General features: G+C 38.7%; 2 protein-coding genes across 5 annotated transcripts in view; one reads left to right on the plus strand and one right to left on the minus strand.

The window, feature by feature from the left end:
• The window catches only part of ncor2 (nuclear receptor corepressor 2), a 110,751-nt gene extending 101,487 nt beyond the window's left edge, over positions 1 to 9,264 (plus strand). For all 3 annotated transcript variants that reach the window (XM_057832827.1, XM_057832829.1, XM_057832828.1), the window contains exons 44-45: positions 2,607 to 2,786; positions 7,330 to 9,264. In XM_057832827.1, the coding sequence (XP_057688810.1) occupies positions 2,607 to 2,786; positions 7,330 to 7,520 (371 nt within the window). In that variant the 3' untranslated portion in view covers positions 7,521 to 9,264. The remainder of the gene's footprint in view (positions 1 to 2,606; positions 2,787 to 7,329) is intronic.
• Positions 9,265 to 9,834: 570 nt separating this feature from the next.
• The window catches only part of rflna (refilin A), a 30,184-nt gene continuing 14,601 nt past the window's right edge, over positions 9,835 to 25,417 (minus strand). The window contains exons 3-5 of one of the 2 annotated variants that reach the window (XM_057832831.1): positions 19,673 to 19,776; positions 15,984 to 16,273; positions 9,835 to 15,830 (exon numbers count right to left, since the gene is read on the minus strand). In XM_057832831.1, coding sequence (XP_057688814.1) covers positions 15,826 to 15,830; positions 15,984 to 16,273; positions 19,673 to 19,776 — 399 coding nt within the window. In that variant the 3' untranslated portion in view covers positions 9,835 to 15,825. Of the gene's footprint in view, positions 16,274 to 19,672; positions 19,777 to 25,417 lie in introns of both variants that reach the window. The other variant, XM_057832830.1, reaches the window with a different exon arrangement.

A 25,417-nucleotide genomic window follows, 5' to 3' on the forward strand; every position in this document is an offset into this window, starting at 1 on the left:
TTATTTATTCTATAGGACAATGCACATTGAGGAACATCTATTAGACATATCTAAAAATAGTGAATATGCCGAATTATAGCAAAAATGCCAATTTACATCTGCAGTCCCAAGGCAGGTAACGGAACAGAGACACAAAAAGACAAAAGAGAGCAAGAAGTTACAATCAAAAGGCACAGTACAGTAGGTTACAAAGAATTTATAAGTCGGGGGTTGCAGGACTGGTTTACTATAAGGCATGGCTTGCGTTGAGTTTTGAAGGTTCGTATTGTGGGACACTCCCTGATGGCGAGTTGTAAACGGTTTGAGATTTTACTGGCCTTTACAGAGAGAGAATTTTGACCGAAGGTTGTTCTTCTTAGTGGGACCTTACAGTCCTGTCTAGAGGAATCCCTGGTCCTAAGACCAACACAATAAACTGGTGTTAAGTTCATATTCTTTGCAAGTAATTCCAGGCCTTTTTAATCTAATTTTTATTCATTTATTTGTTTTAAAAAGTCTGACATGGGAGTTTGGGCGAGTAGAAAATCCTTTTTTTTTTTTTTTTAAATTAAAATTCTAAACGCTCAATAAATTGTGCTTTTTAAAAAATTATACAACCATGGAATGACATTGGTTTTCTGGCAAAGACCCTTAACGATTTTTTGTAGAGTGATTGTATGTTACTGCATGTATTTACAAATGTCAGTTGCCAATATGTAATGCAATATTCAATGTGTGATAAAATCATTGCGTGTAGTAACACTCTAGCAGTCCCAAATGTGATTAAAGATTGTTTTTGTTTAAAATTGTTCAGGACTATTTGGGTCTCTGTTTGTTTTCTTGTGTGATAACTCAAAAACGAATAAAGGGATTATACTTATACTTTCATACTTTCAGGCTGATCAGAAAACATTTTTTAGTGTAGACCAAAAATGATGCAGGTACAGGGTATCCACGGGGTCTTAAAAAGTAAAAAAAAAAAAAAAAAGCTCTTAAATCCAATTATTTGAATTTAAGGCCTTAAAATGACAAAAATTCACCTAAAATATCATAAAACGTGTTAAATACAATTTTAAAAGTTCTTAATCTATTGACGTTATTTTTTTTAGGAAATGGATAAATTTCAGTTTGCTTTAAATGCTTCAATTTTTGAGGACTCTATGATGTAACTACAAAGCAGAACTACCTGTGCTGCCCGGTCAGAATTTATTGAACAGGTTTTGCTATTAGCATAGTCATAGCGGAGAAAACTTAACAGAACCAATTTGCAGTAGTTAAATACATTGGTAAGTGCAAATTTAATGACTTGTGGCTTTATGATGATATAATCTTAATCAGTTTTTTAATGGTACAGCTTCTTGATCCCAGTTTTTGTATTGACTTTCAGTTTATTATCTTTTCATATATGCATAATTCATTATTTAGTTAATGTTTGATCTTGACAGGAATCGTCGTAGATGTTGTGTGTCCTATCTTTGCCTTGCATTGTTATGCAGTCAAAATCACAGCCACGTCTCACAAGTTTTAGCCAAGCAGAGCCTGAAATTGGCAATTCTAATCAAGTCATGAGAGTTCAGTCCCCCATCACTGCTACCTCAGGTTCTCTGCAGGGTTCAACAAGCCAAATTTAAGATTTTTTCAGATTTTTTCAACAACATAATGAATAAAATTTAAGACCCATTTCACATCGATGCCGGCAAAAAATGTACAAAAGATTTGAAGGAAAACTGGAGGCTTGGAATTACTCGCAAAGTATATGAACTTATTCCCAGCTCTTTCACACTGTGATATGAAATGCTTAATTTAACCTAACCTAACCTAACCTAACCTAACCTAACCTAACCTAACCTAACCTAACCTAACCTAACCTAACCTAACCTAACCTAACCTAACCTAACCTAACCTAACCCACTAGAACTTTCTCCATGTGAAGCACAAATGGCGTTTGCTGCTGGCATTTTATGACCGCCTTTTACTTTTCAGATTTGCAATGGGATTCTAGTGCTATGATAACCAATGTTCCAAGTTTTAAAATTTTCTTGCACAAAGTGCAGTGTGCTTCATACGAGTTTCTCTCCACCGGCTTCAACCATGCACTGAACTGTACGTTCTCATATACAAAGAGTACTTTAAAGTGGCTTTATATGGAGCAGGAAGTGGAAATACTCTCCTGATAGAACCCACACAGGATAGCCTACACCAATATTCAAACTCAGAAACGCTCAATTTAGTGGTAGACATTTTTTAAAGGGTTGGGTGTGTATCTGTACATATCTGGGCAAGAACTGCGCTTAAGTTTTTCTGACATAACCTTGATATACTGTCTTCGGTTCGAGCACCATCATCTTTCTGTGGCAAAAAAGTCCAGTTGGTTGCTGGAGTTGTCCTGGGACCGAAGGGTCAGCGGTTCGATTCCCGGCTATGACTGCCCTCTGTCAAAGTGCCCTTGGGCAAGGCACTCAACCCTAATTAGCACCCAATGGGTTGGCAGCACCTTAAATTGCAGCAGCACCATTGGTGTGTGAATGTGTGCGTGAAAGGGTCAATGTGTGGTAATGTAAATTGCTTTGGGCATTGTAACAATGGAGATAAATGCGCTATTTAAGTACTCTCCATTTTCTTTGTAGGTGGTGGGAAACCCTCAAAGGGCAGTGGGCGTTCTAATGGGCGCAAGGCCAAATCTCCAGGACCCGGCCTGTCAGGAGGTGAAAGGCCATCCTCTGTGTCTTCGGTCCACTCTGAAGGAGACTGCAACAGAAGAACACCACTGACTAACAGAGTCTGGGAAGATCGACCCTCGTCCACAGGTGTTTTCATTATATAAAAGCATCTACATTCAGAGTACAATGGTCTCATGCTATAGTACATGGCATCCATGGTGCTGAAATTAAACAAAATAGTGTTACAGTAAGAAAAAATGACAAAAATGTGAGTTGTCGGCAGTGTTGTTTTTGGCAGTCCTTTTAATTTTTGTCTTAGTCTTTTTTACGAAAATACTTAAAAGTCTGACATATTTCAGTAATTTCCAAATGTGTTTGTCCAGTTTTAGTCGACCAAATCTCGTTCAAATGTTGTTTAATTTTGGTTGACGGTTACGCAAAATGTTTTCGTCTGTAAAATTAAAAAGTTTAATCCAAAAATAAACAATTTGGAATGAGCATAGACAGACAAACACATATTGTAGCCTCTACAAAGACAAGGATGATGATAATACACAGTCAGCAGGAAAAGCAGGAGATTATTTTCAATGAAACCCATCGAGAAGCCACGAACTGTATGTAGAATTTTTTTTTTTTTTTTTTAAGTTGTGCGAGTGTTTAAGAAGATGATCGCAACGCTAAAGTTGATGCTAATACTAAGCCGAATGCTAATCTAACCCGACCAGTCATATTTAGTGTGTGATGATCACTCAGCACACACCTTTAAAGACTAAAGCAACATTTCATAAGAAAACAAATCTTACCAAACAAGTTTGTTGTTGTTTTCAAACAAGCAAGAGTCTGCGCTCCTAGCTTGAACTGCATCCTAAACTCCGGTGAGGAGAGTGAGGGAAAGATGTAGCACAGGGGTGTCCAAACTTTTTGCAAAGGGGGCCAGATTTGATGTAATAAAAATGTGGGGGGCCGACTTTGGCTGACGTCCTTTACGTTGAGCAATATATCTAAGCAAATTTTAGCAAGCCATTCTGTTTGTCACATTTGCTTTATTATTATTATTTTTTTTTTTTAAAAAATAATTTCAACAATCTCGCAACTAGCCTTTGTGGCGTTGTTTTTTGACTTTCGGGCTCGTGTGAAATACTGCTGCTGTGAAGTTAAACTACCTTCAAGTTGCTTCAATTTCTCGCTGCTTATCTTCCCTGTAATCTTGTCGTACATGTCAGCGTGTCTTGTTTGGTAATATCGCCTCAAATTGAACTCTTTATAAACAGCGACTGCCTCTTTGCAAATAAGGCAGACACAGTTGTTGCGTATTTTAGTGAAGAAATAGTCCAGTGTCCACCTATCCTTGAAGCGTCGGCCGTCGCAGTCAACTTTCTCGTTTTTGTTGATTGTCGCCATTTTAGAAAATTGGGAGTAAAGGGTCACATGGGGTAATGTTGCTTAGAGTGCCTCTGCGTTTTAGTGGGTAAATGAGGAGCAGCATTTAGTGTGTAAGCTACTTCATATGCTGGCAGCAGTACTGCTGACCAATTTATTAAGTATGTGTGCGGGCCAGATGTTATTGATTTTATGACAGAGGCTGGGGGCCGGATGAAATTTGACCACGGGCCGCATTTAGCCCCCGGGCCGAACTTTGGACATCTCTGGTGTAGCTTATCACACATGAATGACACAACTCAAACACTGCTACAATGCAAGCTGACGTCCTCCACGTACAACTCAGCTGTCGCAATATGCAATAAATCCATTTATCGCACGATAAATAAAAATGAAGGCGGTAATTTTTCTCGCTGCGATTTATCACCTCGCTTGCACGTGCGCGTGCGGCAGGCGTGCTGTTAAAAGTTCGGATTCCTTGTTACCAACTGCGCAAAATGAATCTTCGTTCCAGGTCCGGCAAAAAATAGCGCCGGAGGCAATCATTCCCATTATATCATCTTGCTCAACATATACCGGCCGTGTCAGTGCTCCGGATTGACTGCGGACCATCTCCGGCGCGCCATTGTTGTTGATGTGTGGGCGCTCCCGTCAGGGGTGACATTTCATGCGGGGCGGCTATTTTTCGGCACAACGACGGACATTTACAACGAAATCCGCCAAAACATTGTTACCGACTTGGCTGCTATGAACAACCTCGCTTTGACAACGAGTGGACATGATGAACATTGAGTGGCTAATTAAGAGCGCTGTGCTTCAAACTCATCCTGTTTATGAAAGTCGATTGTCATATGCCGGTGCTGTGCAGTAATGAGCAGATGTGGCTTCAGCGGCGTTTGCTAACTTTTTTAATGCGCGCACACACTAGATATCATGAAATAGCAAACTAGATGTGCATTGTCCCATGCCATTGGCTACGTGAGCCCAGAGTGATTATGGGACATGTAGTCCATATACTACATCGATGAATTCTAAACTGTCATGACTGAATGGAAGTTAAGAAGGCCAAATCAATCCATACCAGTGACTATAGATAATGCTGCAAATATTATTAATTCACTCCGTAACACAGATGGATTTGGACCACAAAAAGGATGTTTTTCACATGTGGTAAAACCTCTAGTAACCTGCTAAGAGAGTAATAGCAATCAACAGTGTGCCCCACCTCACTTAACACACAGTAAAGATTTTTCTTAGCACTTTTATACAATTTTTTTTTCCAGATCAGTAAGGAGTAAGATCATAAATATTTTGCACTAAAATGCATGTTTATATGATGGCAAATAAATTTTTGCTCGTTAGCAAAACAAAACAATTTTTTTTTTTTTTTCCAGAGCATTAACTGTATTGAATCGGATCGAAAATCGTGTCCCCCGTATCAAAAACCGTACCAAACCGTCACTTAACTATCGTTGCATCCCTATGCAACACCATTGCAGAAGCTATGAGTGGAAAAGTTTTCATTTGCCTAAATGCTTGTTATTAAGTGCAATTTTATTTTTATTTTTCTTAAAAAACACATTTTATTTCTTCTGTGTTTCTGTGCGGTAATAATATTGTTGTCTTTTACTTAAGAGGCATTGTCTATTGTTTTTAGTTGTGATTTCTTAAGTATTTTTGAATTTAAGAGTAAATATTTATCCCATTTAAATGGGTGTACTTGATCTATTAAAATATACTGTATTCTCACCGTGTTATTGTGAATTGGTTTAAAAAAAAAGTGGGGGGGCCACAATAATATCGCATATCGCAATAATTTATGAGATAAATTATCGCACACTAAAATTTGTTATCGCGACAGGCCTACATACAACATGAAAATGTCACACATTGAGTATATACGATAGAAGCTGTGTCGCATTTTCGCCTTGTTGTCTCGTCAGACGAAAACTGGCATTTGTCTCGTTATGTTTAGGGCTGATCCAAACAACTACTTTTCTTCCGATTAGTCAGCAGACATTTTTAAGGTTTTATTGACTATTCTAATTTTTTTCCTTATATACACTAATCCAGCAATTAAATTTTTGTTGACTCTTATTAATTCACAAAAGCATTTTGGAACACTTAAATTCTTTATAAGGGTACAAATAAACACATAAATAACAATAATAAATCACAAACAATGAGGTCAAATGCTGATAGCATGAACTAATGCAAAAGAATGCAATGTAAACATTCAGAACACTATGACTTCACCTTTCCAACATGATTCAAAACAATTCTTAAAAAAAACTACATATTAAAAATATGTAGCATTAATATTATAGTATACTACTATATGTACATATAATACGTTATAATATAAAGTAAGTAAGATTAGTGCAGTCATGGACTATAGCATGCCGGCCGGTTTTTTAAATCACGCAAGGTGGATATGTCATTCAAGAAAAGTTTAGGGCAAAAAAGTTGCCCGAGAGTTTAAGATGACACTCGCCACACTAAATGCTAATGCTAGCAAGAACGCGAATGCTATGCTAATGGTGTTCCGACACACCCAGCATTGCGTTTGCAACAACCTTAACAACCCCTTTCCCTCCTTCCCCCCCTACTCTGCACTCTCCATGTCTCTCAAACATCTCTCGCGTCATTGAAGTTACCAAATTGCAGTAAAGCACACCTTTTCATCCTCAGTAATGGTAACTGCGTTGCCAAGATGGGAAAAGTAATTAATTACATTACTCACTACTGACGAAAATAACACAGTTATACTCTAACATCGTTATGAACAATCCTGGTTATATGGACTGACTATCTGCCAGCTTGTTGTCTCCCGTCGTCTTCCAAGTGTTCATTCACGGCTGACGTCCCTCAGTGGTATGCAATTGCAAGCTTGTCATCGAAGAGTCCGCACACACAGTGTACCCTCCTTTGTTTTGTTAAAATAAGTCCATGCTTTGTCCACTCTGGTGCGCTTTTTTGCCTTTGTGTCTCTTTCCCTGCTTGCGCTCTGCCATGCTCAACTTTCCACAAATATATTTTTTAAACTCTTTATTCAGCATCGACAGGATGATGTGCTCTTCGATGCAATTACGTCATCAATGACATCGAATAGTCGGGAGAAAATTGTTCGTCGACGAAATATTTTCGTTATCATCATTGACAAAAACAACGCTGTTTTTCAGTGACTAACGTAGTATACCCAAAAATCTGTGACAAATCGGGAACAGACAATGTGTGACTTCACTGTGGATTGCAGAAAGAATTAAAACAAGCCTGTAGGAACTAAGCAATGTTTATTCGCTTCTTTCAGGTTCAACGCCAACTCCGTTCCCGTGCAACCCGTTGATAATGCGTTTCCCTGGCGGGACGGTTTCAGTTCCCTCCCCTTCATCCGGCCAGCCAGTCGGCCACGTACCCGCTCAGGGGCAAGGACGTGCCTGGGATGAAGAGGACAAGCCGCTGCTCATGTCTCAGTATAGCTCCCTGTCTGACAGCGAGTGACCCACGCGTAGGTGAACCATGCCACACCATTCCACTCTGCATTTCCCGATTCAGTCAACATAATCACCGCAGGATTTCCTGGACGACTCCTGTTTTTCCAATCGTGTTCTATCTCCTACCGGCCTTATCAATCGGGGCACGTCAACCTTCATCACGCTCAAGTGCTTACACTTTGATGGAGGGGAGTCTTGGCCTAAGCAGCAAGAGGCCCCTTTTACAATTCTTTACACTGTTCCAAATGCACAAGTGCATGTAAGGGATGAGACAAAACATCGCCCCCCCCTGGTTCTTTTTAAAAAAAAAAGAAAAAAAAAAAAATTTAAACTCACTCAGTCCACTCTTGTGATTGGAAGCGATCGCAGACAACAAGTACTTTTTGATGGTGAACGTTCTTATGGTCATATTTTGTGTGCTCCTTGTTTTGCAATGACAAATTCTTTCGGGGTGGGGAGGGCTTTAAGCACGGGAGGGTCATATCATTGGTTTACAGGGTAAACATGCTGTTCGTTGCTGATGTCATCATACTTTGGGAAGGGTCCAGAGGAACAGCCGAGGCCTGCTGACGTCAGGTGTCCCGTGAGACGTTTTACCACACGATGGCACGCGGACAAGTGACACTTTCTTGTTGTTTTTATATTAACCACATCTGTGTTTGTTGAAATATTTTTTGGGGATATTAAGCACTTAGTTGTTGGCCTGTTCACAATGGCATTGTGGAGAATCCGGACATGAGAACAGCAGGGCATCCACCCATTTAACTTTGCTCTCACCACCAGTGATTTCAAATTACACAAACGACAATCGCGTGTGAGTGAAGGAGAAGTTGAGCTGGTTCTTCACATTGACAAGGTGTACCTCAGTCCTTTGCATCATCTTCAGCTGGCCTGCCAGGTCCCATCTTGGAGCTTTTGTGACAGTCTGACCTTGTACTGCATAGAGGAACACCCTTAGCTTCTCTTCAGTGCAGCTTTTGTATATTATAATATATTCTTAGTGTTAAGTGCCATTTATTTTACACGCACAGTACTGAAGTTACCAAGTGACGCACAATAGTTTATTTTTTCTTTTTGGCCCCTCCCTTGCCAGAGTTTCTACTGTCCAGGTTGGGAATTGTGTAAACAGTAAAGAAAATGAAACGCCTTTGTCAGTTTTTAAGCAATCAGTCCTGCGTTAGATGTTTTCTCCATGGCGACAACTGTGACAGTCAGCTTCACTGCGCCCGCATTTGGTCGGGTGGAAGAGAGATGAGGAGAAAGCATTAAAAAAAAAAAAAAAAAAAAAGTGTCATGTTGATTCACTCTGTAATGTCTCCAAAGTTGGATGCCATCACCTGCTAGTGTGTGTAGTTTATTTGAACACAGCAATGTCCATGTATTGACTGTTCTAGGACTACCTCCTCTCTCTCCTTCATCCTGTCTGTTGATGGACTAGCGTGTCATGCCTGCACAATGCTCATCTCAGCCATCTTCTTTGTGAGAGTGGGGTGAGTTTTTCCCCAGGTGAAATCAAGCAGAAATTGTGTAATTTCGCCACATGATGTACAGTTCATCAGACTCTCCACATTTTTATCATTGAATTTTCAAGAATGTGACCATAAACAGACTAAGCCATATCTAACTGTTGCTTTAACGAATGACGGACTAATCCATACTAAATTAAATTCTAACGTGCATTAATTTTGCCTTTGCTCTTACAATTTTGTCCAACCAGTTTTTTTTTTTTTTTTTTTTTTTTTTTTTTTAAACAGCTCAAAAATAGCAACAATATCTTGGTGTGGTCCCTGGAGTGAAGGTGGCAGGGCAGGGCTGTGGAGAAATGACAACATTGTTCAAACATTTTGTTCATAATGTTTTTTATATAATTATAACCCACTGTATAATAGCAAGGAATGTATATAAAACTAAATAGATGTAAATATTTATGTGGCTTGCTTCTAGGATGGTATTACAAAAAAGGAAAAACGGTTAAATTCTACATGCCCACCAGCAAGCTTTGTGGATAGCAGTGTACAAATGGAAAACGAATAAGACACTGCCTTAATGTTTAAATAAAAAGCTTATTGCCATTCATAGTCTTGGAGTCACTTTATTTATACAGCATTTTTTAAGTGGATATTTGTGCTGCACTTGAAGGTCTTTTAACACTAGAGGGAGACATAAACCTACATTGGCATGTTAGTATTTATTTTTTTTTCCATCCCTTGTACATTAAGTGTGTTTACCAACATTCAGGGAGCAACCTTTATAAAAGGCAGCATTCTTGGTCAATAGTCTCATGTTTATTTCCCAAAAAGCAAAAGACCAAAACTCAGATAAATTGATAATTACTTTTTATTCAATTACAATATACGTACATCTTCTTTAAATTAGATCAGAACAGGAACGACAGCTGACGTACAAAAATATAAAGAGAATGAAGAAGTGCCTCAATTCCACATATACATCAGGAAAATATTTTACAGTAACAAGTGTTAGAAAACACTTGAACTCGCATGAAACCAGCCAAAGTTCACATCCAACTTGCTCTTCTCACTCTCATGACACTTGGCCAACCATACACTTGACTACCAGTACTCCCTACAAAATCTGCATTCTCTTTTCCACCACTAAAACTGCCATCCCTTGAAATTCAACCTACTGTTCCCTCAATAATCCCAGCATGCACCACTCAAAATAGCTTCGATACTTGGAGGCCTTTTTTTTCCCAAGCGCCAGCAATCTAAATTAAAATTATGTAAAGGATTTGTCATGCAAAACATTTAGTGACAAACCAGATCCTCTCACTTTCTAGTTAACCTTTTCATACAGAAACATGTTGAACATATCTTAACTTGGGCTTTAAATTAATTTCCTGAAGCTATTATTGATTTGCAATTGTACAAAGGGGCATTAGACCACAATTATGGCAGTAAAATTGTAATGACAATTGTTTCATCAGCATCCTCTTTCAGTAGCCCTGCCATATATTTAGTTTAGATCACGAAGCAGTCACTGTAGTTCACTTGCACACACATTTAACTATTGCTGCAACGATTAATCAATTAGGTAATTCGATTATAAAAAAGTTTTTAATCAAATTTTGCTGCTTCGAGTATTTGTTTAATTATAGAGTGGTGTTGTAATGGTTTGTTTTGAAAGTTTGCATTTAGTTTTATTCAGTTAGGTGGATACTATGCCTTCTAGTGGCAACAGTGAATAGTGACAGCTCATTTAATTCGGCTGAATCCAGCTACTCCCTGTTAAGACCAACATAAGGTAAGTTTTTTGTTTAACTAAAATGTTTTATAATGCATTTGTAATTTAATTTATAGGTATATTCAGCCATTTTTTGTGGGAATATGTGAACGATTTGTTAAGAGCATTGGGGGGAAAAAAACGTTAGCATTTTATGGCATTTAAGCTAGTGGGACTTTTGCTATGCAAGTTAGCCAATTGTTATTTTGTTGTACTAAGGTCCTAATTTTTTAAATTTTTTAAAAAAGTTTTATACGGTTTGAGGCTAAGCTCAGGTATTTTAATAAATTTTTCAATGAAAGTGCAACTCTGCACAGTTTGACGAAAGACTCGGGAATTTTGCTGTCGCCTTTAATGCTCTTTTGAAAGTGCAATCTTAGCAAGCCTTTCTTTTACATCTCCTAAAATTTATTCTGCAACGCATTAAATGTTCTTTACCCCATCTATAGACTTCATAATGATATTGACAGGTCAGATTCGACCTTCACTGCACCACGCATTCAAGTAGGAGTCCATCCCACAAGACGCTTCAGTTATTCGCAGTCGGTTGCAGTGACACATGCAGCGATCCAACGCCGGATTTAGGTTGAAAAAGTACGAAAGCTGTACCACATACAAACAGGGAGGATTGTCTCGGGAGTGATTTGTTCGAGGATCCAAGGTAATTATTTTTCATTTTTTCACAAGAATTTTTCAACGTAAAAAGCTTTTTGTTGTAAGGCTGCCGCCACGTTGTCTAACAGACTAGCATCATTCTTCGGCATATTTACGTAAAATAAATGCTAACTGCACTTTTTTTTTTTTTTTTTTTTTGCTTTTAATCGAGACTGGTTTACGTCCATAACTATAAAATATTCAGGGATTTAAGCATTTATTCACATTAATTTGCACCGGAAAAGCTCTGTTTACATATGGAAACCGCCACATTAACTAACAGACGAGCATCGTACTTCGGCATATTTACGTAAAATAAATTGTAACTGCACTTTTTTTTGTGTGTGTGTGCTTTTACCAAGAATCAAGACTGTTTCACATCCATATCTATAAAGAATTCAGGGATTATTGACAAGAAATTTCAACATATCATTATGAAGTCTATGCCTGATTATTCAAACTAACTAGTTGATAGATTAAGCCACTACTAAAATAATCGATAGCTGCTGCCCTACATTTAACTCATTCCGTGGCAATGACGTGGAAAGTTGTCAACTAAAAGCCAACATTTGGCCCCATGATGACTTTAGTCATCAACTAATTGCTATAGGAATGGGTGGCCGACAATATTGTTCTGATAAATGAGGAGTCAGGATATGAAAAATTAGTGTCAAGGGTTTTTTGTGGAAAGGTTTTCCATTTCTTTAATCTGAAATAGTGATTTGGGTGAAAGCAACCCATGTCCTGCTGATTACTTTGCAACAAATTAGTAACACATCCTAAGTATCAAAATGTGTGATTTTTTAAAGACCTCTAATAGAGAAAATGTCTAAACTAGGGCTGTCAAACGGTTAAAATTTTTAATCGTTAATTACGGCTTAAAAATTAATCGTAATTAATCGCAATTAATCGCAATTCAAACCATCTCTAAAATATGCCATATTTTTATGTAAATTATTGTTGGAATGGAAAGATAAGACACATGATGGATATACAGTGCCTTGTAAAAGTATTCGGCCCCCTTGAACCTTGCAACCTTTCGCCACATTTCAGGCTTCAAACATAAAGATATAAAATTTTAATTTGTTGTCAAGAATCAACAACAAGTGGGACACAATCGTGAAGTGGAACAAAATTTATTGGATAATTTAAACTTTTTTAACAAATAAAAAACTGAAAAGTGGGGCATGCAATATTATTCGGCCCCCTTGCGTTAATACTTTGTAGCGCCACCTTTTGCTCCAATTACAGCTGCAAGTCGTTTGGGGTATGTTTCTATCAGTTTTGCACATCGACAGACTGACATTCTTGCCCATTCTTTCTTGCAAAACAGCTTGAGCTCAGTGGTTTGATGGAGTGTGTTTGTGAACAGCAGTCTTCAGCTCTTTCCACAGATTCTCGATTGGATTCAGGTCTGGACTTTGACTTGGCCATTCTAACACCTGGATATGTTTATTTTTGAACCATTCCATTGTAGATTTGGCTTTATATTTTGGATCATTGTCCTGTTGGAAGATAAATCTCCGTCCCAGTCTCAGGTCTTGTGCAGATACCAACAGGTTTTCTTCCAGAATGTTCCTGTATTTGGCTGCATCCATCTTCCCGTCAATTTTAACCATCTTCCCTGTCCCTGCTGAAGAAAAGCAGGCCCAAACCATGATGCTGCCACCGCCATGTTTGACAGTGGGGATGGTGTGTTCAGGGTGATGAGCTGTGTTGCTTTTACGCCAAACATATCGTTTTGCATTGTGGCCAAAAAGTTCAATTTTGGTTTCATCTGACCAGAGCACCTTCTTCCACATGTTTGGTGTGTCTCTCAGGTGGCTTGTGGCAAACTTTAAACGAGACTTTTTATGGATATCTTTGAGAAATGCCTTTCTTCTTGCCACTCTTCCATAAAGGCCAGATTTGTGCAGTGTACGACTGATTGTTGTCCTATGGACAGACTCTCCCACCTCAGCTGTAGATCTCTGCAGTTCATCCGGAGTGATCATGGGCCTCTTGGCTGCATCTCTGATCAGTTTTCTCCTTGTTTGAGAAGAAAGTTTGGAAGGACGGCCGGGTCTTGGTAGATTTGCAGTGGTCTGATGCTCCTTCCATTTCAATATGATGGCTTGCACAGTGCTCCCTGAGATGTTTAAAGCTTGGGAAATCTTTTTGTATCCAAATCCGGCTTTAAACTTCTCCACAACAGTATCTCGGACCTGCCTGGTGTGTTCCTTGGTTTTCATAATGCTCTCTGCACTTTAAACAGAACCCTGAGACTATCACAGAGCAGGTGCATTTATATGGAGACTTGATTACACACATTTGGATTCTATTCATTATCATCGGTCATTTAGGACAACATTGGATCATTCAGAGATCCTCACAGAACTTCTGGAGTGAGTTTGCTGCACTGAAAGTAAAGGGGCCGAATAATATTGCACGCCCCACTTTTCAGTTTTTTATTTGTTAAAAAAGTTTAAATTATCCAATAAATGTTGTTCCACTTCACGATTGTGTCCCACTTGTTGTTGATTCTTGACAAAAAAATTAAATTTCATATCTTTATGTTTGAAGCCTAAAATGTGGCGAAAGGTTGCAAGATTCATGGGGGCCGAATACTTTTGCAAGGCACTGTAGACATACAACATACTGTACATCAGTACTGTATTTGTTTATTGTAACAATAAATCCACAAATGGCATTATCAACATTCTTTCTGTTAAAGTGATCCACGGATAGAAAGACTGAGTTCTTAAACGATAAATGTTATAGTTACAAGTTATAGTAATTTTATATTAAAACCCCTCTTCATGTTTTCGTTTTAATAAAATTTGTAAAATTTTCAATCAGAAGTAGAGTTAATATAACAATAAGACTAAAAATAACAATAATAAAAATAGAGTGAAAAGTTTTACGTGTATTTTGCATAGCTAAATTGATATGGAATGCCAGTTTATTTAGCATTATTGTTTAACTGTGTGTCAGAATAGGGCCTCATTACTATAGACTGAAGTGCTTTTCTTTTTGAGAACATTATTTTTTTTTGAGAGAGATAGGAATATTATTTTTGTTGTGCTTTCACTAAACGATACTTATGTTTGTTGTGAAGGAGAAGCTTATGCCAATAAACGGCGTGCCTGCGTCCACTCGCCTTTACTGTATAACATAAACAGTGGGGAGAACAAGTATTTGATACACTGCCAATGGCAGTATGTATCTGTACATATCTTACCCAAAATAAAACAAGAGACACATAATTGCCACTAAAAGAAAGAAAACTTACCGAAATATGTGTGGAGCACAAATAGCAATTTGCATTGCATTGTGAATACAGCATAAACGCCTCACAACTACTAATTCTCCCACGTTTAGAAGACATAACATGAGTATGGAACGGCGCTGCCCCCAAGCGGCCGGTGGCATTCTCTTCACTCTTAATGTCCATAAACGGCCTCATTGTAATGTTTGAGGCAATATGCCAGCGGGTGCGTTAATTGCGTCAAATATTTTAACGTGATTAATTTAAAAAATTTATTAACGCCCGTTAACGCGATAATTTTGACAGCCCTAGTCTAAACACAAAGAAATGACAGCGCTTATGAGTGTTGCTATTTTGTTGATATAAGTTATGCCCGCACCCGAGCACAGGTGCGTGTGATAATGGGTATTAATGACATCACAAGGAACGTGGGCAATTGTGAGTCATCTGATTGGCTAAAATAGTACCAGCATTGATAAAATGTTTAACCCCCATATGTCTGGCAGCCATTTAGTTGAAAATATTTTTGTTTTTGTTAACATTTTTTCTATTTTTTCGCTCACATTTTTGGATGCACATGTTAATGGTAGATACACAAAGTGATGAAACAAGTTAGTCTCCATTGTAATAATCTCTGTATAGTCATGAAACAATGTTACATGGGCCCTGAAATATGCCAAAATGCTCTGTTTCCGAAAATGACTGGCAGTGAAAAAGTAAAAAGCTCGTACCAATAATGATGCTGAGACAAAACAATCATTTATAGTCCCTTTTTTCCTTTTGGCACGAACACCCCTGAATACACTTTTAATGAATAAATAGGATGCCTAGTTACGACTGGGTCAACTATAAATATGTTGAGAAAATGTTGTGATGAACCATTTACAGGTTTTAAGGAACATCTCGCATAGCCTGTTTAAAAATATAAACAAAACAAAAAAACTTTGGTCCAATCATTGGAACACACACAGAGATGCTTTTCATGAATGGAAACAAGTGCAATAAAGCTTGCATGATTAAATCCTCTTCACTGTCATGCTTTCTCCACACTCACGTCGTTCTTTTTACCGAGGTCCACCCGTGGGAGCAAAGTTCGTCAGCCCTCATTTTCATCAAATAGACATAGGCCAATGAGGTGCAAGAAACTGCACCAGTAGAAAGTTGAAAGATTTTATCCTGGGGGTTTGTAGAGACAAACATAAAAAAAGGTTAAGCTTCCAGCATTTTTGTGTATCTCCCTTCTAAAATGTAGTTCTGAACAAACAAAACAGGAGCTAGTGAGTGTCTATAAGTCCTCTGTGTAGATAATGCAGGGACTCGAATCTTCACCTGACTCCAGCCGCACTCTGGACACAAACCAGCGGCGTGCAACGGTGGGCTTGTAGGTTAGCGTGGTGCGATAAATGTTCTTTGCGTGTTTGGGGTACACGATGGTGGTGCTCTGATAGCCGATGGGCTTTTGCCGTGGTTCCAGATACACTTGGCTTTTGTAGCTCCTCCAGGTGCAGTTGGGCACCGCCACCACCGTTTCGCTGTATGAGGTCGGCGTGGGCACGGGGACGCAGTACACTCGGTCTTGGTAGTGCTTGTCCGAATCGTAGCGGATAGCTGAAGTGCACCTGAAAAAGAGCATTCCTTTTGAAAACTGGAGGTGTTACCGGTGAGGTCATTCCAGAAATTCCAACAATTTGGCTTAAAATTCTTGGAAAAACAAGCCTTCTCTTCTCTGGTTTACTGCTACATATTTAACAATAATGAGTAAATATCAAAGGATTGATTAGCTGTGATTAAAGATCAATGGTAAAATGTTAATTGAATGATAAATTAGCATAAACAACAAAAAGGGTTTGCAGGTAATGGTTGCAAATTTTAACTTTTGCTCAAGAGTAGAAGCTAGCTTTTAATCTCGGTTTTACTAATAACCAAGAGAACAACCCTATAGGAAAAAAAAATCTTAAATAGCATTATTATTGGGATTAAAATCATATTTTGAGACGATTCGACTATACAGATGATGAGAAATTAGTCTTTCAATCTGCCATTTAGCTCATCCTGTCATTATAGCGCTCTGGCGCCTCCATTTGGGTGATGACGTCGGCGTAGTAGCGATTTTAACGGATTTAGAATTCAGCCCAATGGAGGAGGAAGCGATTTTCAGCGACTGTGGTTCAAGTGTGGATCTTTTTAAGTGAAATTGTCGATCCAGTGGAAGCCTGTGGCATACAGCTATATATGTTTGAGTCGTACTTGGAAGGAAGATTCAGAACGACAAGAAACACGAGGCTGATGACTAGAGCATACTGTAAAATTTCATCATAGTTTTTTCAGTCTACTCCAATATTTTTACAGGATATTCTTTGTATCAAAGCATTTTTCCCCAATTGCTAAATAAATTGTACGGTCATGACAAATAAGTCTTGTGCTAAACGGAATTTGAAATATTAAAAATGCATTTATTCAGAACGACAGGGCTAAATTACAGTACAATGGTCAAAAACTGCCGACTTCTTAAACCTCCCGAATGGTATTTTATACCACCCGAGTTAATCCGGCTCTTGTAATTTCCCAGTGGGGACTCGGAGACTGAGGAAAGAGTGTAAAGTAAAGAGGAGTGTGAGAGCTGGGCTACATGCTAACCCGAACCGAGCTGGCCTTCCAAGTGTCTCCCTCGCCTTTCCAAAATGAAAAATCACACAAAACTACCCATCATCATCATGTCACAATGGCGAAGGGGGTGATAGCCTATACCGATCGGCCAGCCCCCGGCGGCAAAGAAGTTTCACCTCATTGTTCCCCTGCTGCCGCCCCGGCAGGAGCACTTGTCGCCGGGGACGCAGCTGGGGAATGAACACCGAAAATGGCGCATTCTCGGTTGACAAACCGGCCGATGTCGGAGCGCGTGGCTGCTGCGCCCAAGCCAAGGATAGCTTTCTCTCGGAGGGCACATGAAGAGGGCCGAGAGGGGTGGAAGTCTCGACACAATCGATAACCGTAGACGAGAGTGCCAGCCGAGGGAGGCAGCCACTCCCGCCTTCTCGGTGGACAGGAACCATTGTCTCCCACAAAATGCAAGCCACGTCCTTATTTAAACGTGTGCAATGATCCCAGTATATGACATAATATAAAACACGTAGCTTATTCACTTCGTCCATCAAAGGGTCGCTCCATTGTCATACTTTATTTTGCCCATTCTTCGCAGGAAACAGGATCTTTTTGAAACCCAGAAAGGCTCACACTACTCTCCCTGGTGTAGCAACAAAAGCCTGCAGCACATTGGGCCGGCGTGAAGCAAAAAATAAACCAAGTGAAGCAAAAAATAAGCGAATTAATCTGCAAAATCAGCTGGATCCGCAGTCCTTTTGCACACAATAGTATGCCTATATAGAAGGGTTGTTCCGATCATGTTTTTTTGCTCCCGATCCAATCCCGATTGTTTTAGTTTGAGTATCTGCCGATCCCGATATTTCCCGATCCGATTGCTTTTTTTGCTCCTGATTCAATTCCAATCATTCCCGATAATTTTTCCCGATCATATACATTTTGGCAATGCATTAAGATAAAAATGAATAAAACTCAGACGAATATATACATTCAACATACAGTACATAAGTACTGTATTTGTTTATTATGACAATAAATCCTCAAGATGGCATTTACATTATTAACATTCTTTCTGTGAGAGGGATCCACGGATAGAAAATTTGTAATTCTTAAAGGATAACTGTGACTTTGTATATTGTGACTAAATATTGCCATCTAGTGTATTTGTTGAGCTTTCAGTAAATGATACTGTAGCCATTTAACTTCTGCCCAAATGCATGATGGGAAGTGCAACCATGACTGTGCGTAGTGGTACCAATTGATATATCTTCTCTGCTTTGGGAAATAACATAAGGTGTTAAGAAAAAGATCAACTACTACATTTCTTCCCCACATTGCTTTCCACGATATTTCTAATTGTTGAGAGGGGGATTGTATGGCTTTAGCCAATTAAAAAAAGGCTTCAAAGGCAGACAAAATTTTCTTTACTCATTTTACGTTGCCTTTTAGCCCTATGTATACCTAAAACGTTGCCATTATAGATTGAACGCGACAATGCAGGAGTGGGTAGTGCAGCGCATGCGTTAATTGCGTTAAATATTTTAATGTTATTACCGCCGTTATCGCGATAAATTTGATAGCCCTACTTTAAGCCAAAACTAAAGACTCTGGATGAGTGTAAGACATTTTGTCTGTAAAGTTAAATACAATTAGAAAACGATTTAATTTAAAAAAATGTGTATATATATATATATATATATATATATATATTAAAAAGGGCATTGTCCGATATTTTTTTGTCGATTCTGATACTTTAAAAATGACATGATCGGACCCGATCAAGATGATGTCTCCCGTTAACGTCACATTTGCCTTCTTCCTCAGTCCGAAAGTTCTCATTTTCGTAGCGAGAGATTTAAAAAATTGAATAAATATATCGATCACTTCCGCGCACATCCAGGTGGTCCATTTCCTTCAGAAGCATAAAGTACTGCGTGTAATATGAAATAAACATGCTTTTTTTGTGTCACAAGCACTTTAAGTAAAGAAACAAATAAAATAATTGTCTTATTCTGGTCATATTCATTACATGGTTGCAAAAGGTTTATCAAAAATACTAAAAATAGAAACAAAGAGAAATTTGCTCAACCCATTCTTTGGAAAAACTGGTCTTCTACCATGCTAAAAAGGTTACGCTAACAAGGTCGCAAATCCATATTGATGATCGCTTTCTCTCAGGAGTAGAAGCTAGCTAGTTGCATTTAAGGGGGTTAGTCCAAAAAATGTGGTATATTCAAATATCTTCAAGAATTCTTTTCTCGGTTAATATTTTTCGACTTAAATAAATAAGTAAATTCGTAATCAGATATGGTATGTTTTAGTTTTGGATGTGGATTCAATTTTGAAGTGGGGGGGGTGTAAATGTCCTCCAATTCTAGATAACCAAAATAGCATCGCATTATTTCTACATTACTTACTTGACTTCTTTTTCAGGTTTTGGGTCAACTTCAATGCTCTCCCCATAGAAGACCGGATACATACGCGTCCTGGGGTCTCCTGTGTTGAGCAGCAGGTAAGGCAGCTGCAAAGAGAAAACTCACCAAGTCACAAGCAGAAATCATTTAGGAGAAAAAACAACAAGGCTGCCAATGTGTATGTACCCTGACAGAAAATCCAGTAAAAGAACCCAGCATGCTTGGGGTCTTGAGCTGAGCCAACAACCTCATTTAAGACCACTGCAGGCCCACCTTGTAAACTCATCATAAAGTTCCAGGGGAAATTGAGATGGAGAATTATGGAAATATTCCAAATTGGAAACTTTCCATGGGAATTCATGGGAACTAAGGGTGGAACCGTATCATATTCAAGCATACATATAAACATTGTTTTGTCTATTTAAAATGCATTCCATTTCAACAGATTTGTTTTTTTTAACCATCACTAACATTTTTCAACATTTTCAATTCAATTGCATAGCGATTCCACAAGCCAACTCCTCTTTTTATATTCTTTAGATATGTACACCTGTTTCCCTTAAATTATATCCCTTCTCGGTTGTTACAAACTACAGATTGATATGAGCATGTGTTTGAAGAAAAGCAGATGTTCACCTGCACTTGGTTAAAATATGCTTTGAGTTTTTTATTTCTTTTCTTTCTTTTTTACAGCATTTTCCTCCAACCATACCGAAGATCACAATTAACTTACTTTGGTTACCCTGTCCAATCCATTTTGCCTGGGCTGGAAGGTATCGAATAAATAACTTCCCTGTATTGCCGTCAATGGGTTTTAATTGACATTTTACGAATAACCACAACAAATACTTGAACCTCGAATCTTTTCAAATTCTTGTTTTGTTCTTCTAAATTCCTTTTAATTCCAATAGAAAAAAACATTCATCATTCCGCTGTGCCCCTTTTCCTTCAATCGTTCTTACTCTAGCGCCAGTATGTGTGTTACAGATGTTGAGCCTACAGACGACACAAGAACAGCTGGTAAGCAGGTGGAGTGGAGTTGGTCCTCATGTGAAGTGGTCTATCCATACAAGTGAGGTTGGAGCCACATTCCGACAGCTGCGGCATTACGCTCTAGTGCTCCCCACCCACATGGCCCAAGGTCGAGACCAGCCATGAAATTCATCAAAACGTTATGAATGACTCCTAATTGCACTCGGCACTCCTCTACATCATTTCAGCCAATGTAAGTTGTCCTATTCATACTTAAAATTCAGTATTTTTTTTCTCGAGTAGCTATAAAAATAGCACTGAAAAGAGGAAAAAGAGCTGGCTTAAACTTGTATTATTGCAAATCAAAATTCTACTGTTGAGCTGTCTGATTTTGTTTTGTCGACTATTTTTTTTTTTTTTTTTTTAAAAAGCGTATTTACCGTATTGGCCCGAATATAAGACGGCCCTGATTATAAGACGACCCCCTCTTTTTCAAGACTCAAGTTTGAAAAAAGACTTTTTTAACACCAAATTAATGTTTATACAGAAAATAATTACAGTACATCCGAATCAAATGAAAAGCATGTTATTTTGCCTCATTAAAATCTTAAAATCTGAACATTTAAATATGTAAACTAATGTCCAATCACATTTGTAAATGAATGGCTTCTGCTTTTTGAAATGTAAATAAACCAATCTATTGTGATAAAACAACAAAATTGCAATAACTGCATTAACCATCAAAGTGAAGTCTAACTGTAACTGTAGTCTTAAAACAAATCTAAATAAGGAAAAACATTGCAATAATGCAAACTGGTTCAACTTGAGGGCAGCTTAGATCTGTCATGAGAGAACATCGCTTCAATGATATCTGGCGCCATCTAGCGCCATGAATGGGTATAATGTTTGGATCGCAAATATAAGACGACCCCCTCTTTTTCCGTATTATTTCAATGCAAAAAACACTGTCTTATATTCCTGCCAATACGGTAATTATTCATGCTAATTAAAGATAGTGAACAAACATAACATGTTATTTTGAGTATTTCTAATTCATTTGATCAGGTTAAAATTGTCTTGACTTGAGTTTTTTGAATTTCTGTTTGTGGTTTGTAGTTCGTTGGCAATACTAACCACTGAACTTGAACTGACAAGTTGCGTGAACACTGCCCAAGTCTCATTACCTGATGCCTTCAAAAGAGCGCACGAGCAACAAGGGAGTTAGCTAGTAGGGCTGACACGATCTGCTTTTGTCACGATCCGATCTGTATCCCGATACCTGTGTGGCGATCTGATACGTATTGCGATACTTCAACTATGGCAATATATTACCTTTTAAAATTTATAAAAACACAGAGGCATGTATCTCCGCTAGATGCCATTTGACATTTATTCTTTTTATACAAAGAAAATTTCATTAACTGTTGCAGCAACTGTTCCTGTGCAAAATAGCTTCACATTTTATAGTCTCGATCCAATGCCGAAAATAAAATTAAGTTTTAAACATGCTACTGTCCCAATGAATTATATTTGAACAAGAATAATATAGAAAAATACCTGTCTTTATTAAATGCTTCATTGAGTCAGTCCACTTAAATCCGCTCACACTGCTCACTTAAGGCCAAGTTAATACTTCCGCGTCAGACCTGCGCCGTCAAGGAAGACACGAGTTACGACCCTGCGCCGTAGCCTGACGCGCTCCTCTCCAATTTTCTAATCTTCGCGTCGCGTAGACACGTATGACGTGGCAGAAACGGACTGTGATTGGTCCGCTCAGACTGTTGTTTCCGATTCAGCGCGAAAACATCGCCATTGTAGAATAGAATCAAACATTATTTTCTACACGCAAAAATGGACCAAGCCGACGGGAGTATCATCGAAGAGCAAGTCTCGTCAAGACATTATTGTGATTGCCAAATGGCAAGGTCGGCGATGGAAAAAATAAAAAAATAAAAAAATGGAAGAACCACCGAGACGTGTGTGTTCGGAATCGATTGGCCACACGAAGCGGTGACCCAGTCGGCCAAAAACTGTCAACTTTATGTTGTATTTTTGGTTGGTGCACTTCATCATTTATTGTGTACATATGTTTGCTGTGAGTCTGTGACTTATTTACGTGTCACACTTCAAGTATATGAAGATAAAGCACAGATTTGGTGTCAAAAGAGTTGTTTTGATCTTTAATTTTCAATAACAGACAGTTCACACACGATACATCATCACTGATTGAGAGTGCCTCGGTGCTTTTTATGATAACATTAACATCAAGGCTCCCAACGCAGTTTGGAAAGTGCCATAGACGCCAGAAATCTGCTATGGCTTCCCACTGGCTGGTTGTAGGACACGGCAAACAAATCGGGCTGGAGGGCTTTGCAGACCTTGAACGCAGTGCTCGACGCCAGTTTGAAGCTAGCCGCCACAGCTAGCCCTCTCCACCAGAGTCTAAAACTCTCTGTGCGGCATCAAAAGTCGGCCAGACCGCCTCGAAACCGTCTTCTGTGTCGCCTGCCCCTCAACATTTGTATGTTCAATATTTAGTCAGTGTTGATGAGCAGAATATTTACTTTCAAGAGTTCCATCTTGCATTATTTATTTTTTCTCCGTTAAACTAGACTAGTGGAAGTCAACGAGCATGCCCCAAAACCGTACAAACATAACGCCACACCCCTCTAGTGGCTTGGCGGTGAATTACAGAGCAACGCGTTCCCTCACCGCAGAACTATCGAATGTCGAATGACGCCGTAGTCGCTGCGCCGTCACCGCAACGCGGGAGTATAACTCAGGCTTTACACACACAAAATGAATTGCCACTCACGCTACAGCAAGTGTCTAAACAAGCTCAACGATGCGGCATCTTTCAGATATAGAGCTCCCAGGCTTCTCTGGCAACATGAAAGCCTCAACAGCTGTTGTTAACTTTAACAAGCAATCTCGAACACACTGCCGACCAAGAAAAGCAGCAGGATGGAGAGTGATCGGACCAGGACATCTCTATCGATACTATAAAAAAGTATCGATATTCGGATCGTGACATTAAGGATCGCGATATATCGCCAGATGATATTTTTTCCCAGCTCCATTAGCTAGGGTGTTTAGCTCAGTTGTCTACGCACTCCGCTACCATTAAGGTGGCCCAAGTTTGAGCCCTGCTTGGAGCAATTAATTATATATTTACTTACACCAATCCAGTTTACCTAAAATGTTGTTTTTAGTTTTCCATCAAAAATTGATTTCTTTTAATCAGATTTTTTTTTCAGTGTTTTATCAGTGTATCAGAAGAAAAAAGTTTACTTTAACAGAAACTTATTCAGCCTTCATTCCCCATGTTATTGTTGTTACTATAATTTACAATGTTTGTTCTTGAATGCTGATGAATTACAATTCACCTCGAAAATGTGACATACGCCAGAGTGATTTGTCCCAACCCATCATTGTCAATTTTTCTGGTGAGTGCGCCTTGCACTCCCGTGTAACTTATTCGAAAAATGACTACCTAATTTTACCGTTTTTTGGCATCTAGGAAAAGCATTCTGTTGTTGACACCATGCATTGCTAGCACATATATATATTTTTCAATAGAAATAATTCCGTTACTCAAAGGGTACCACGGATAAAGACATGCAGTTCTTAAAAGATAAATGTAAGGACGAGTTATAATAAGTTGATATTAAAACCCCTCTTAATGTTTTTGTTTCAATAAAATTTGTAAAATTATTTTAACTAGTAGGTCACCATTGTTGTTGACGTCGCAGGACGGTGACGTCATATGGGTACTCTGCTGAACTACAGTGTCACTCTTTAACTACATAAACATGTAATTGGTTCTGCCCTTCCATTTGAACCAGATTGCAACATTAATGAAAGGGACAGCAAAAGCAAAAAGAACAGGAAAGACGGGATGAGACGAGACGAGTAGCGTTCATGTGTAAAGTTCGCTAGTGACAGCACTCTCCTGCTCTAGTGATGAGAGCAGGGGAGTGATGTCAAAAACTGTTTGCAATTCTTCACAGTAAACTTTTGTGTGATCCAACTTATTCAAATGTTATCATGGAGATAGTTAGCATCCAGAGATGTCGTGTTTGATTATTTTTGCTGATAATCCGGGGCCGTGCATCCCAACACATGAAAACGTTGATGCAGTTTGCCTCTAATGCCTCTTAATGTTTTAGTTTGAGTATCTGCCAATCCCGATATTTCCCGATCCAAACTCTTGGTGTCTAATGACGTCCTATTAACGTCAATTGACGTCTTCTTGTCACGTAAAATCAGATGTCCAGATTGTTGATCATCCTGCCGGTTCTCAGATTTATCAGACTTATCAGATGTTGCTCCCAAAGCTGGCTTTCCGGTGAATAAGCGACACGGAAATAAATGTATTAAACTTAGTTTGATTGCTGGCTATTCCTTTCATTTTCAACAACAGATTATAGTGACGCCTTATTTTGCACATTGAGATCTAAAACGCAGATAAAGGAGAGTGGACACAGGCATTCAGATTCATAGCTCGGACTGCGCCGTTTATTCGCATGAGCTTCGGCAACTCCTCCACAACAAACATAAGTATCATATAGTAAAAATATAACAAAAATAATATTCATCTCTCAAAAAAATAATGTTCACAAAAAGAAAAATGCTTCAATCTGTATTAATGAGGCCCTATTCTCACACAGTTAAACAACAATGCAAGGAGAACTGGCATTCACAAATTCACAATCAAAATAGATATGCAAAATACACATAAAACCTACTCAGACTTTGGTCAAATTCTAAACATTT

The sequence above is a fragment of the Corythoichthys intestinalis genome, chromosome 3, assembly GCF_030265065.1.
Source record: "Corythoichthys intestinalis isolate RoL2023-P3 chromosome 3, ASM3026506v1, whole genome shotgun sequence".
Taxonomy (NCBI): domain Eukaryota; kingdom Metazoa; phylum Chordata; class Actinopteri; order Syngnathiformes; family Syngnathidae; genus Corythoichthys; species Corythoichthys intestinalis.